Genomic DNA, 14,336 nt, shown 5'->3' with positions numbered 1-14,336 from the left:
ACATATATCAATTATATAATTTAAGATAAACAACAATGGTCCCAATATGGAGCCCTGGGGAACTCCATAAGTAATATTTAGTAGTTGTGATTTGAAGTTATTTATTTGGACATACTGGTCCCTATTGTCCAGGTAGTGCTAACCCTCTCATGCTTATCTCATTTGTTTTTAATTTATTTAATAATAATTCATGGTCAACATTGTCAAATGCTTTTTTTCTTTCTAGAAATTTTCCTATTGCATATTCTTTCTTTTATATTGCATTTGTTATTTCCTCCACAAAATCCATTAGTGCAAATGAGACTGTCCTCTTAGCTCTTTACCCATGTTGCTGTTCACACAATATATTATGTTAGTGAGTAATTCATTTGATCTTTTATAGATTTTTCAGTATTTTTAAGTGTATAGAAACTGTGGAAGTAAGTGCAGTAGAATGTCAGTAACTGAGCACTGAACTAAACCAAATTGTAAGTCACATTCCTGCTTCATCTACTGTGTGACAACGCCTGTGTATCCTCCAGGCAGGAAATTTGTATGTGTCTGTGTCAATAAAACTTTGCTGAGGAAAGATAATAACCTGCGTCACTGTGATTTATATAATTTTGTCTGTGTTAAAATAGAAACTAATGTAACATGTTGAATCACTGTTTTTGTCTCGCACCACAAACACACATTTTGTGACAAATTTAACCCTGTAAAATCCACTGTTGCAAATTTACAACATCACTTTTAACAATTCTAAAAAAAGGCCTGCAAATGTTTTTTTTTCTCAAGACCACATTTACATAGTTAATGGATCCTATTGTTTGTCCTCACAATGCTAATGGATAGAAGAAATGTTTATAGGTCTGGTCATCTGGCCATGAACTCACTCTACCTGCAAACTTCCCGTTGAGCTCATCTCCTTTTTTTGCATGACTGGATTTGTCAGAATTAAAGTAAGTAAAATTCCTCAAATATTTTTTTGTGTTTATTACAATGTCTAGAACATGTACATATTTAGTTATTTTGGAAAACATTCATCAAATTTGATTTATAGCTTGTTATGTCTATGTTGTGATTCTACAACGTTGGGTCAGTGTGGTAGTCAAAATAGCCCGTGCTCCTTACACATTACATAAGGTCACTGCACATGGTCACAGATTGAAAAAAAATGTAGTAGAAATTTAAAGTATTAGATGATTCATTGTAACTAAGCTCTAAATGTGCTTTTCTGTTAAATTTTTACTTAGTTTAGCTTAGACCATAATTAAACACATGAATAAATTGTATGGGGTATTTGAAACTCCAGCATCTATAGCAGTATTTGAAACTCCCTGTATCTTTGTAGTTTTTTGTTTGTTTTTTAACTTATAAATGATCCTGAGCTGTTTTTCTCAGTGTTGCCCAAGCAGCAGTTTGTAGCATTAGGAGATCGAAAAACAGGTTCTGAATGTTCTGGATTTGTTGGGGGGATGCCTGTTGCATTGTTCAGGGACAGGTGCGAATGGTCTTGAATATGTGAACCTGTAAGTGCTCTGGGGGGATGCATGTGTTCCTTTTAGTATGATAAGTAGAGAGCATAATAGGCCAGCCAGACAGTATTATTTGAATGTACCACCAATAATAAAGAAATTGAGAAGATGCTTGGCATGTACCTGAAGATGGGCCTAATGCAAATGTCTGGAATCTGTATGTATTGGGAGACAGACACACGGTACACCCCTGTTTCTGATGTGATGTCCCACAACAGATTCCAATCTCTGTTGACTTCATTACACTTTATAAACAACTTGACTGTGTCAGAGATGGAAAAGAAGGACAAACTCTGGAAACTCAGACCATGCAGGTGGTACCCGAAGAGCACAGCTCTATGGATGAAATGATGATTCCTTTCAAGGGGAGATTCAGTAACATCAAGCAATATATGCGTGGCAAGCCACACCCATGGGGGTTCAAACTGTGGGTGAGAACTGGAATCTCTGACTTTGATGTGTACCAAGGGAGTGTTGATGGAATACGACAAGCCAAATCTGAACTTGGACTGTCAGATGATGTTTGCTGCCAAGTACAAGTTCCCCATGACATCCCACCGCTGGTACATGTACATCTTCTGGCACACCATCATCCTTGCTGTGATTAACGCCTGGCTCCTCTACAAGCGGGACTGTAAAGCTCTGAAGATGACCAAGAAAGAGATACTGAACAGGAGGCAGTTTCAGGTACAACTTGCATCCTCTCTCATCCTGGTGAACACACACAACACAACACCCAAGAGAGGGCGACCATCTTTAGGGAAGATGAACACATTCACACAGACGGTGACATCAGGGAGCCCTTTGGATCCTCAGAAGAGACCATCCTCAACAGATGTGAGTCCCCCAGCCAAGAGGTCATCGGACCACCCCCCACTGGATGTACACAAAGACATGATTGCACATTTCCCAAAAAAGACGAAGAGAGGACGCTGCAGACACTGCAATAATGGATACACAAACACACTGTGTAGCAAGTGCAATGTTCGCCTGTGCTTCACAGATGAAAAGAACTGTTTTAGGGACTATCACTGCAAGTGAACACAGACTTCATTCAAACCACATTGAAAGTGACGGAGGAAAAAGTTTTGTAAATACATTTTTTCCCAATATTTTTATTAATAAATGCTTATTCATAAAACTATGATTGTTGTGTGATTATTACTCATGATATATACTGTTATGGGGCTAAGTAAGCAATCAACCCTGCAAATGAATACTTAAATGTTCTGTATATCTGTTCAGACAAAGTGAGTATAAACACAGAAGTTCTGCTCCCAACTATGCCCAACATTACAAATTTACAACATTTCCCTAAAAAGTTACATCAGAGGCCTCCTAAAACAATATCTGAGAGGTCAAAAAAAATTGCTCATTTTTTTCTATGTCTGGGTCTTACAGGGTTAAATCGGTATGCTAGAATCTATTGCATCTTTTTTGAAGGTGGGAGAGGCGGTCTTCTTTTACAGGTTCCGTAGAAAATTCCTGAAAACAAAACAGATGAAATATTACATTTGTTTCCTGTTGCTTTCTGTTGTTTTATGGACACGGTTTACAAGGAAAATACAGCTAACTTAATGATAAACAGTTTTTTTTTCACTTGTTTTTCGATGTTGTTGCACATGAACAACTTGCTTTTTAAAATTCTGTTTTGACAAAAACTTACCTGACCACATCATTTAGATGGGGATCTAAATAGACAAAGCTGTGATCGTATTTAAGATCTGCACTGTAGGCGACCATTTTAACCGGAACATCTCTGTTACGTTCTTTCTTAGACTGGAGTGATATCCTGAACAGCTGGAGATGGAAAAAAAGCAAAATAATTCAGTAAAGAAGCAGCAACATAGAAAATGATCTAAACACACATGTAGGCCCACTGTACCTCCAGACCCATCGTGAAGGGAACAGTATCGTCATCCTCTGAATGCAAGATAAGGAGTGGACTTTCCAAGGCCTTCACACTGTGGTGACGTTGGAGAAAAATATATATTTACAGTCAGAGAGAGAAATATTAAGTTTATACAGCACTATTTTATCATATTCTTTTGTACACTGCCCTCTGCATTTATCAAAAAATGGCAAAGGTTGTAAACCCTGCAAAATTAGTAAACAACGTATTAGAATACGAGCCACAAATAGACCCTTTTACAGTTGGTAAACAGGATGATGTTTTTAGGTGGGTGGGGCTTAGCTGGAGGTAAAACAATAACATATTCTCACTCCGACCTCATCACAGATTAACGTTTTGGTCATGGACTTTCCACATCCACATACAACATGAAAGGTACCCTTGGTGCATTGGTTGTTGACATTCTGGCTGTGTCAAGTTCTGCCTGTTACATGCATTGTCTTCTTTCAAAATACTCTTCCGCTTTTACAGGAAATTTACGTTGGTGCACACTGCAACTTGACGTGATATGCACATACTTGGGTTTAGGCAACAAATGCACATGGTCAGGTTTAGGAAAAAAGAACATTCAGGACACAAACACCGCTCTCTCGGTGAAAGTTTGGTGAAAGTTGGTGTTTGTTGGACCCATCCACCACCTTAACTTTCATTCTTGTCCAGCTGTGTTTCCCCCTGATGCCGCCGGGCGCCGTTAAACTATAACAGCAACCAGCCGTGTATCATGCCGATGGTAAAGGACACCTCTTTCTATTGGTTTCTGACAGCGCAAGTCAATGCAAAATGCCGGATTTCGACGACTTCGGAGTGAGACCCCGCTTAAAACAATTCTCCACAGAGCAAGTTGTGCACTCAGAAATATTCATTCTGGGTGTTGCAACGCACTCTGGCACAAACTGGACCGTTTGTAAATTCAGAGTGGTGTCTGAATGTCTAACATTTAGTTATTCAGAGCACCGCACACCACACAAAGGAGGATGACACTTGAACAGTTTCCGCCACTTGGTTCTGTTATCGAAGCTACAGAGCGTTACAAGCGTTACAGAGAAATCTCTGATGATAGCCTCCACTCCTTTGTTTTTGTTGACGGGCAGTGACAGCTGGTATGTGATAAAATTTAAGTTTTGAGTCATGACTCCTCGTTTTCTGGCTCCCAATAACAACATGATGACATTTTAAGACTCCTATGTAGCCTACAGCCCTGTGGTGGAGAGTCATGTTTTGCCTCTAGCTAACAAACTGACGTCACTGTGACATCGGCCCTAAAAGGGTCCATAGACAATAAGAAAAAAAAAAGTACTTACTTTTCATTGTTTGCAAACTTAAGTTTGTTCTTTTGCAATGTCTTCCAAAGCAATTGCTTAAATCCTGGAAACGTCTTGTACACCTGGAAAAAACACATGGTACAAAATATTTAGTAATTTCCTGTGTATTGTGAGAGCAAAACCACAAATACTTTCAGAATACTTTAGGAAACAAAAAATCACACTGTTAAGACAGGGAAGAAAGCTCAGAGGAACCAGTGTATACATCAATGAACATCTGACCAAGAAAAATGCTGACATTGCAAGACAAGCACGCATCCTGAGAAAACAAAACAAAATCCAGTCAACATGGACATCTAACTGTAAGGTTTACATAAAACTGAAAGGATCACCGGAAGAATCCAAGGTTTTGGTCATCAAAGACAACACAACTGGACAAATGTTGCAGTTAAAAACTCAGACAGTTGCTACAAGCAATGACACAACTCATCCAATGAACTGACCCCATGACAAGTACTGATCCACCACCATCACCCTTAATGGAGCATGAATACCTGGGACTAAAAACATTTGAATACACAGAGCACAAATCACAAGATTTAGAATATGAAATTGATCCTGAAAACAATTTCTACATCAGCACCCATAATCACTGTTGTGAATACTATACAGACGAACAATTCAATCAGAACATAACAATGGATGAAACAATATCAGTTATACATTTCAACAGTAGGAGCCTCAATTGTAACTATTCCAAGATCAAAGCCTGCTTAGCACAGTTTAACAAAAACTTTACAGTTGTAGCCATTTCAGAGACTTGGCTAAATGAGGATCAAGTTGATATGGTTGGTATGGAGGGATATGACATGTACTACATAAACAGAAGTGGGAAAAAGGGAGGGGGGGTTGCCCTATATGTAGATAGGAACTACAATAGTAAAATTGTAAAAAGCATGTCACTAACACTGCACAACATCATGGAATGTATCACCACTGAAATTGAGATTGAAAAGTCAAAAAATATTCTTATTAGCTGTATCTACAGGACCCTTGGGTCATGTTTAAAAACCTTCATGGAGAAAATACTGCATCGTTTGATTCAATTACTAATAAGAAATGGTCCTCATCTGTGGAGACTTCAACATTGATCTCTTAAATCCACTTGAAAACACCACAGTTGCAGAATTTATCAACACTATGTATAGTATGAGTCTATATCCCTCAATTACTCGACCAACAAGAATAACCCTACACAGTGCTACACTAATAGACAATATATTTACAAATATTATTGACAGGAAAATAACTAGTGGGTTAATAATAAACGATGCAAGTGACCATCTATCAGTTTTTGCACTAGTACAGAGCTACATTAGGACCAACAGGGACACTCAAACAATAAAAACAATCAGACATAAAACACAAGATGCAATTAATTCCCTTAAGATGGACCTGCTAGACCAAGACTGGAACAAAATATATGTGAATGATGTAAATAAAGCAAATGGACATTTTCTGACCCTAACTACATCGCTCTATAACAAACACTGTCCACTAGTAAACAAAGTAATCAAACATAAATCTCCTGATAAACCATGGCTAACCATGGGACTACAAAATGCGTGTAAGAAAAAAAAAATCTATTATATAAAGAATTCTTAAAGAAACAAACAGCAGAAGCCGAACACTCTTATAAGAAATATAAAAATAAACTGATTAGAATTCTAAGATGCTGTAAAGAAAATTATTATAGCAAACTACTGGAAGACAACAAAAATAACATGAGAAATTCATGGAAAGTACTAAACAACTTAATAAAAAATGGAACTGGAAAACCAGGATATCCAAATTATTTTTTAGCACTGAATAATTCCATTACAAATAATATGAATCAAATTGCTGATGATTTTAATGACTACTTTGTCAGCGTTGGTCCTGGTTTGGCGAAAGAAACTGCAAAAACTGAAGGTGGAGAAATCTTTGAAAAAATCCTTGAAAATACAACCAAGAGTATTACCAAGTCAATGTTTATAAGGGGAACAGATGAGAAAGAAATTTTGGATACTGTCAAATCATTTCAGAGCAAGAAATCCACAGACTGCAACAACATTGATATGGATTAAAGAAATCATCGAGTGTGTGGTGAAACCGTTCACATATATCTGTAACCTATCTTTAAAAACTGGAGTTTTCCCTGACAAAATGAAAACAGCAAAAGTCGTACCAATATACAAAACTGGAGATAAACACATACTCACAAACTATAGACCCATATCATTACTCCCACAGTTCTCTGAGATACTGGAAAAAATATTTTACACAAGACTAAATGAATTCATCACAAAAAATAATATACTATGTGAACAGCAATATGGTTTCAGATCCAAAAGAACAACTGCCCATGCAATAATTGAATTTGTTGATTCAGTAACAACAGCAAGTTATTCAAATATGGAATTAGAGGGGTTGCTTTAACATGGGTAAGTAGTTACCTGAAAAATAGAAGTCAATATGTTCATATTTATAACGTCAACTCTAATCTGATGGATGTCACATGTGGGGTTCCACAGGGATCTGTTCTGGGACCATTGCTGTTTATATTATACATCAGTGAAATGTGTAATCTCCAAAGTAATGAAAACAATATTATTTGCAGATGACGCCAACTTATTGTGCTGTGGTAACAACTTGGAACGGCTTCTGGATGATGTGGAAAATGATTTAAAAAACTAAAGAGTTGGTTTGACTACAATAAACTAACACTGAACTTGAGCAAAACTAAATTCGTAATATTTGGAAATCGTGCAACCTCCACAAGCAAAAAAATCACAATAAATGATATAGAAATAGAAAGAGTATCTGAAATAAAATTTCTTGGAGTAATAATTGATAATAAACTATGTTGGAAACCACACATTAATTATATTAAAAATAAAATATCAAAATCAGTTGCAATCCTTTACAAAGTTAAAGATCTCTTGTGTCAAAGTCATTATACCTTCTGTACTGCTCATTTATACTACCATACATAACTTACTGTGTGGAGGTGTGGGGGAACACGTACAGTACCAACACCAAATCAATATTTACACTACAAAAAAAGCGATAAGAATAGTAAAACAAAACTACCTACAGTGAACCGTCAAACCCACTCTTTATCAAACTAAAAACACTCAAATTTAAGGATTTAGTCAACCTCAAAACTGCACAGATTATGTATAAAGCTAAAAATCAGTCATTGCCACAAAATATTCAGAATTTGTTCCGAGCAAGAGACAAGCACCATAACTTGAGAGGATCTGACATGTTCAATAAACCCCTGGTAAGAACTAATTCCAAATATCACAGCATCACAGTCAAAGGAGTCAAAACATGGACTTTATGCATGCACTTTAAACAAATTTAAAAGATTGTTCAAAAACAGTAGATTGCATGAATATGAAGCACAGCTGGCATAGTAAGTACCTTCCTTCCACAGGTATCCAATCCACATTACAACTAGGTTTTCTCATATCACTTACATATAGTTAGAACCAGAAGTATTCCAACTTGCATTTGTGATTGTATTTCTTTGATTATGTATGTATGCATACTATTATGCATCGCTGAATCTATATTTATTTGTAGCAACATTACTTGAAATAAGGGGTAGGTCAAGATAAGTGCATCACTTCTACCCACTTCTTTTCGAACGCTAAATATTTATTTACCTCTGTTACTATGATTGTTTTTTGTTTGTTTGTTTTTCTTGTATGACTGGTTACCTTATTGATCGCCTACATTTTGTTCTATTTTATCTATGTTCGAAATAAAGATTAAAAAAAAAAAAGAAGAAGAACAGAATTGATTATGTGGTTTAACATCAGTCAACTTGGTGGATGTTTTCAAGTATTGATGTAGAGAATAATTTGAAGATGATTCTTACTGAAGAAAGAAAAATATAGATATAGAATCACCAGTGGGATTTTTGTTTCATGATTTCAACATGGTAAATACCTCTTAATATTTGGATCTAAAAAAAAATACTTTAATTTGAAGCTTTATAAGGTTAAACATAGTCTAACTGTTGCTCTCTCAACCTCTGTACATTCTCAACTGTCTAATTAAAAATTCTGCAGTACAACAAAAAAATGTAACAATGGGCCTCACCTTATTGAGTGAATTGTTGCCTAGCAAGTCCATTATACTTGTGAACGGTGCATAAAGGACTACAGCGTCAGCAACAGACCCTGATAAAAAAGACAGTAACAAAAGGTCAATATTTATGGACTTCATAATGCCATACACAGTTTAAAGAATGATTTTTCAGAATAAAATGCAGGTTGTAGTTTGTGATTGTTAGTTTACTTTGTTATTTCCTGCAATCATTCATTTGAAGTCACTTGCCCTTTAAGGACCTGCACACCCACTCAGGTGTTGTGAGCTATTCTGGCTGATTAGGCATCCGCAAACTAACAGAAGAGTGACTGATGTCCATCAGTCTCTGCTTGCCCACACAGATTTGAGAAGAGGTCTAATCAGCCAAGACGATTGAAATCACCTGTGTGGGTTTAGTTTGTTAATGCAGGACCTTTAAAGAAATAAACCCACCTTGCTCTTGTATTTTCAATGCAGCATTTGTTGCCACCCTGCAAGAAAACAAATAACAAAAAAATAATAATGCATATTATACATTTCTTATACATCTGTTGTATCTCTTAATGTCATGGACAGTGGTAGTTAGAGAAACTGACCCACTGCCAAGCGAGTGTCCCCACAGATAGACGGGACCTGTGCTTTGTTTCTTCACCCAGTTGTACACGTAAAGGGCGTCATGGGTCACTCCAGCCTCACTTGGTGTCCCGGTGGAGTCTCCAAAACCTCAGGAGAAGACATGTAAACCGTCAAAATCACAATAGTAGCCACACTAGAGCCCCGTTTCCACCGAGCAGTACAGTACGGTTTACTTCAGTTAGGTATGCACTTTTTCTGTTTCCACTGTGATGGTGGAGTTGTGGATGGTGGAGACAGACAACCATTCACACTCACATTCACACCTACGGCCAATTTAGTCACCAGTTAACCTGCATGTCTTTGGACTGTGGTAGGAAGTACCACACCTGGAGAAAACCCACGCTGACACAGGGAGAACAAGCAAACTCCACACAGAAGGGCTCCCCCACCCTGGGATCGAACCTTTGTTCTGATGTCTTTATATGTGCTACATTGTAGCAGGAAATGTTGCTCTGTCTCCACCTGTCACTGAGGACAGAGCTGACACAGCCTGTCTTCTCTAGGCAGCCAGGTCTGACTGTGTCTACCAGTCTCTATGATCAGGCTCTGATCACTGAGTCTGTACATATTCAGTGTCTTTCTCAGTTTCTGATCTGTCACAGTGGTCATATAGGTTCCATCATGTACTGTCTGTCTCTTTCACCCCTCTTTCTCTCTCTTGCTTCTCTTTACCTGTCTTCCTCCTTCTGCAGGTGCACCACACCTGAGAGAGCAACAATAAAAGGTGAGGTGGGTGAGACAGACACACATGGGAGATGGTTTTTCTGCCTGAATCGTTCCCCAGCATGATGTAACATGTTTTTTTTTCTTATTTTTGTTTGGGTTGAAGCATGCAAATTGTTTTGTGGTCAGGGTTTTGTTTGGTTTGGTTTAGTTTCAAGTACATAGCCAAGGGAGATGAGCCGGGCGTGACAGCCAGCGGAGTGTCTGGTTAAGCAACCTCCCTTTTTTTGGCTGGGATCTCCAGCCCCAGGGTGGCATGATGGTGTGGTGGTTAGCACTGTCGCCTCACAGCAAGAGGGTTGCTGGTTCGATCCCAGGTGTGGGAGCTCTTCTGTGGGGAGTTTGCATGTTCTCCCCGTGTCAGCGTGGGTTCTCTCCGGGCACTCCGTGGGTTCTCTCCGGGCACTCCGGCTTCCTCCCACAGTCAGAAGACATGCAGATTGGGGACTAGGTTAACTGATAACTCTAAGTGGTCCATAGGTGTGAATGTGAGTGTGAATGGTTGTTTGTCTCGTATGTGTCAGCCCTGCGATAGTCTGGCGACCTGTCCAGGGTGTACCCTGCCTCTCGCCCGATGTAGCTGGGATAGGCTCCAGCCCCCCCCCCCGCGACCCTCAAGAGGATGAAGCGGTTAGCAAGCATGCTAATGCAGCAAGCATTTTTTTTCATTATCATCACCATCCACTAACTCCCTTTTAGACCTCTAAAGAGCAAACTAAAACTCCCATAACGTTAATAAATCCAAAGTAACTAATTTGGGATTTGGAGGAAATATTGCTGCCAAAAAACAGTAAGCAACAATCACAGATACAGAAATATGAAAGTTGATTGTATTTAACTATGTTTTACAGCTGAGGACTGTAGATGAACATGATGTGTCATTTTGTGTAGCAGAATTCCGAAACATGTCAATAGTTCAAAATCATAAGTTTATCAGTAAAACGGGGGGAAATCCTTGACTCTGAAAAGAAGATTAGAGGTTGTATTTAGCAGAAAATTATCACTTAAAAAGCAAAAATAAGCATCTTACCTCTGTAGTCAAAGGAGAAGACATGGTACCCTGCAGCACTGAGAACCTTCAACATACAAAAATCCCAATATCATCACAGGCTGAAAGTCAAAGCTATTCATTGAACTTGTAAAATCCTTTAAAACGGGCACCGTACCTTCACCAGCCCCACTCTGTAATTTAAGGCTCTGCAGAAATGACATGGGAGTAATGAATACAAACAAGCAAATGGTTTTCAGTCTCATTTACTCTGACCCACAGTCCCTTGTATTCATTGTGCCTGGGAGTAAACCCAGGGGCCTGAGCAGTCATGTGATATTAGACTCCATTAGAATCAGTAAAGGGTCCCTATCCTGCTACTGTCATCCCACCTGGTCCCTGAGTTGCCATGGAGATAGACAAAGACAGGACTGCCGTCTCGCAGTGTTTCCCGGTACCACTCCAGGCCTTTCCCCACAGCCCCCTCCCATTGGCTAGCAGGAAGTGTATGCCTGTGAAACACAAGGATAGAGAGCAAGAGAGGAGAAAGGCACCTGTACTAAATATGCACATGCTCATGGTATGTTCAGGAACTGGTGCACCTCAATGGACAAAACAGGAGCCCACAGATGACCTACCAGACACCCACTGTGACTCCCTTCTCTGTGTTGAGGTAGAAGTTGCATGTGTGGCTCAGTAAGGCTTCAGGTCGGCTGAGATCCACAAAGTATGGGATCCTCTCTGCAGCGGGCAAGAGCACACAAGGTCAGTATCATGTTTTAAAATCATATCCCGCCATATTGTATCACACCATGTTGCACTGCGCTATCATCACATTGTCTTGTATCATATTGTATTATATTGTTTCACATTGACTCACACTGGGCCTCATGTAGTGATATGTGCTTAGAAATGTTCTTCCACAGAGCCTATGTTAGTGGATCAGAATCATTCTAAATTGACAGGTGCTTGCTCGCTCTCTGCAGTCAGCATAACGCCATGCCTTTATTTCTTCATACAGGGAAATAGGTTTACCCATAGGTGTGTCATGGGAAAGGCACTGAAGCATTTGCACACACATATTAAGGCCCTGACGTACAGACTGTCAGCGAGCGTCTGTGAATGTGATGGCAGTTGAAAACAGCTCTTCAAAAATGTTCAGACATGTTTGACAACCCTTAAGGGCTTATATATGCTCAATGATGGATATGGATACAGACATAACCTTATTTCCGTACTCTGTGTTCATTTCGTACCCATTTGTGCAGTACCACCGGAGATCATAGAGGCAGTGTGGAATATTTCAAGTGAGTCAGCATCAGTGTCCACAATGCTGCCTCCATTTAAAGGTGCATTATTACGACCTCCTCCACCATCGCCATGTTTGTTGTGTGAAACTTTTGACTTTGTCTGTACTGCCATTTACTGGCTGCTACGTTTACACCATTTGAAACAAAACAGACATATCCATTTTTTGTACGTAAAGCGAGTATAAGTAAGCCTTAAGAGGATAAACAGTCACAGAAAATGGATGGATAGATGAATTGTCTTGTTTCACATCACACTGTATCAGTCCCATCCTATCCTATATTTCCTATCCTACCGTATTGTATCATGTCCTATTGCTGTATAACTTTCAGTGGAATCATATTGTAATGCTATTACTGTGTTGTTATTCTGTCATAATGATGACTGATTCCAAGAAAATTGTAATCTATAGTTGACAAAGTTTGACAACTTTTGTTTAAAGGGACAGTTCAACCCCAAATCAAAAATACACAATGTTCCCTCTATCTGTAGCGCTATTATCAATCTAGATTGTTTTGGTGTGCGTTCCTGAGTGTTGGAGATATAGAAGTTGTAGACTTGGAGTCGTAGAGATGTCTGCCTTCTCTCCAATGGATGACACTTGACTCGTGATGCTCGAAGCACCAAATAAATACATTTGAGGAAGTGATCAACAATGGCGCTTTCCAGACGCCATGACGCGGTTTCTCGAGATAATCCACATACCTTGCTGTTCTTTCCACTGAACTACACCCATCAGCTCAATCCACGCCCTAGCACCACTGAACTACATTGGGTCAGTCAAGGACTCCACCATTAATGTTTACATCTCTTGCTGAGCCTCTCATCCATCAGTAAATTTGTCGGTCTTGTATGTTTATTGAATCTTTACACATATAATTTTCATCACAAGAATGATGTCTGATGACATATTCCCACCGCAACATTTACACATCACTTGGTTAACCAGCTATTCCAGTTTATACACCATACATGTCTCTGCACGACTGTTAGAATACCTCAAGAATACTCTTTTAATACATTATTTTACTTTTACTGAGTAACTACAACACTGCATGACCCATTTGGCTACCTCTGCTTCAACAAACAGCCATGTGAGTTATAGTGATGGAACATGCACTGTACATCAGATGAGCACTCTGGACAAGTAAGGGACATCACTCACCCAAGTGAGAAAATATGACAAGGCTCAGTATCCCGGGGAACAGGTAGAGAATGACAGGCAGTGAGGTGTAGCCCACCATCACAACAAACAGAATTATCTTCATTCTTGCCTCAGGTGAAATTAATTCCTTTCTGCAGCAAAAAACCCCAAAACAAACTATTCTGTTCGCTGTTCCTTGATTCAATAGTGAAGTGGGAGAGAAACCAGCGAGGCTCTCCTCCAGGCGACAGGTGTGTTATGAGACGCAGAAAAAAAAGGTCAGCGTTTAAGTAAAACCAATCTACCCTGCTATTATTGGTTGACATTTTGTATAGTGATTCAAAGTATACAAAAAAACCCAAACACACCCAGCTGACAGGTTACTGTGTTGTAACACCCCCAGATTACACTGCAAGGCATTGTGGATGTTGACGTTCTTTGATGTAGCAGTAGTGGTAGTAAAAGTAGTGGAAGTAGGAGCTATACCACATTTAAGAGAGTCTGTTACAGGTGAAAGTCCTGCATTCAAAAGTTTACTTGAGCAAAAGCACATAAGCATTATTGAAAAATGTGCTTTAAATATTAAAAATGTAAATATTTTTAACCAAGTGTGTCATAGTTTTGAGCAGGGTTGGACATTAGCTTATTTGTCCATCTGCCTCCAGTCATTCAGATGGTCACTGAAGAAAAAAGAGAAAATGCAGTGGAG

The 14,336-nt window shown here is 38.9% G+C and overlaps 1 protein-coding gene across 1 annotated transcript; it reads right to left on the bottom strand.

Moving 5' to 3' along the window:
- Positions 1 to 2,677: 2,677 nt before the first annotated feature.
- Positions 2,678 to 13,751, bottom strand: LOC125901218 (lysophosphatidylserine lipase ABHD12-like). The gene is made up of 12 exons (XM_049596775.1): positions 13,649 to 13,751; positions 11,814 to 11,916; positions 11,568 to 11,687; positions 11,354 to 11,384; positions 11,218 to 11,263; positions 9,425 to 9,551; positions 9,282 to 9,319; positions 8,841 to 8,920; positions 4,728 to 4,810; positions 3,400 to 3,478; positions 3,181 to 3,314; positions 2,678 to 2,999 (listed from the first exon to the last, which is right to left on the bottom strand). The coding sequence occupies exons 1-12, from the start codon at positions 13,749 to 13,751 to the stop codon at positions 2,978 to 2,980; spliced, it is 966 nt and encodes a 321-aa protein (XP_049452732.1). The 3' UTR covers positions 2,678 to 2,977.
- Between the last annotated feature and the right edge of the window lie 585 nt (positions 13,752 to 14,336).

This window comes from Epinephelus fuscoguttatus, linkage group LG14 (genome assembly GCF_011397635.1).
Source record: "Epinephelus fuscoguttatus linkage group LG14, E.fuscoguttatus.final_Chr_v1".
Taxonomy (NCBI): Eukaryota; Metazoa; Chordata; class Actinopteri; order Perciformes; family Serranidae; genus Epinephelus; species Epinephelus fuscoguttatus.
The sequence above is the reverse complement of the archived record's forward strand: the minus strand, read 5'-3'. Positions and strand labels throughout refer to the sequence as shown.

Coding starts and splice junctions, on each gene's coding strand:
- LOC125901218 (XM_049596775.1), bottom strand. CDS start 13,751: ATGAAGATAATTCTGTTTGTTGTGATGGTGGGCTACACCTCACTGCCT. Junction 9,552..11,217: donor CTTCTCCTTTGACTACAGAG/GTAAGATGCTTA, acceptor TCTTCTCCTGAG/GTTTTGGAGACTCCACCGGG. Junction 3,000..3,180: donor CATCTAAATGATGTGGTCAG/GTAAGTTTTTGT, acceptor TTTTGTTTTCAG/GAATTTTCTACGGAACCTGT.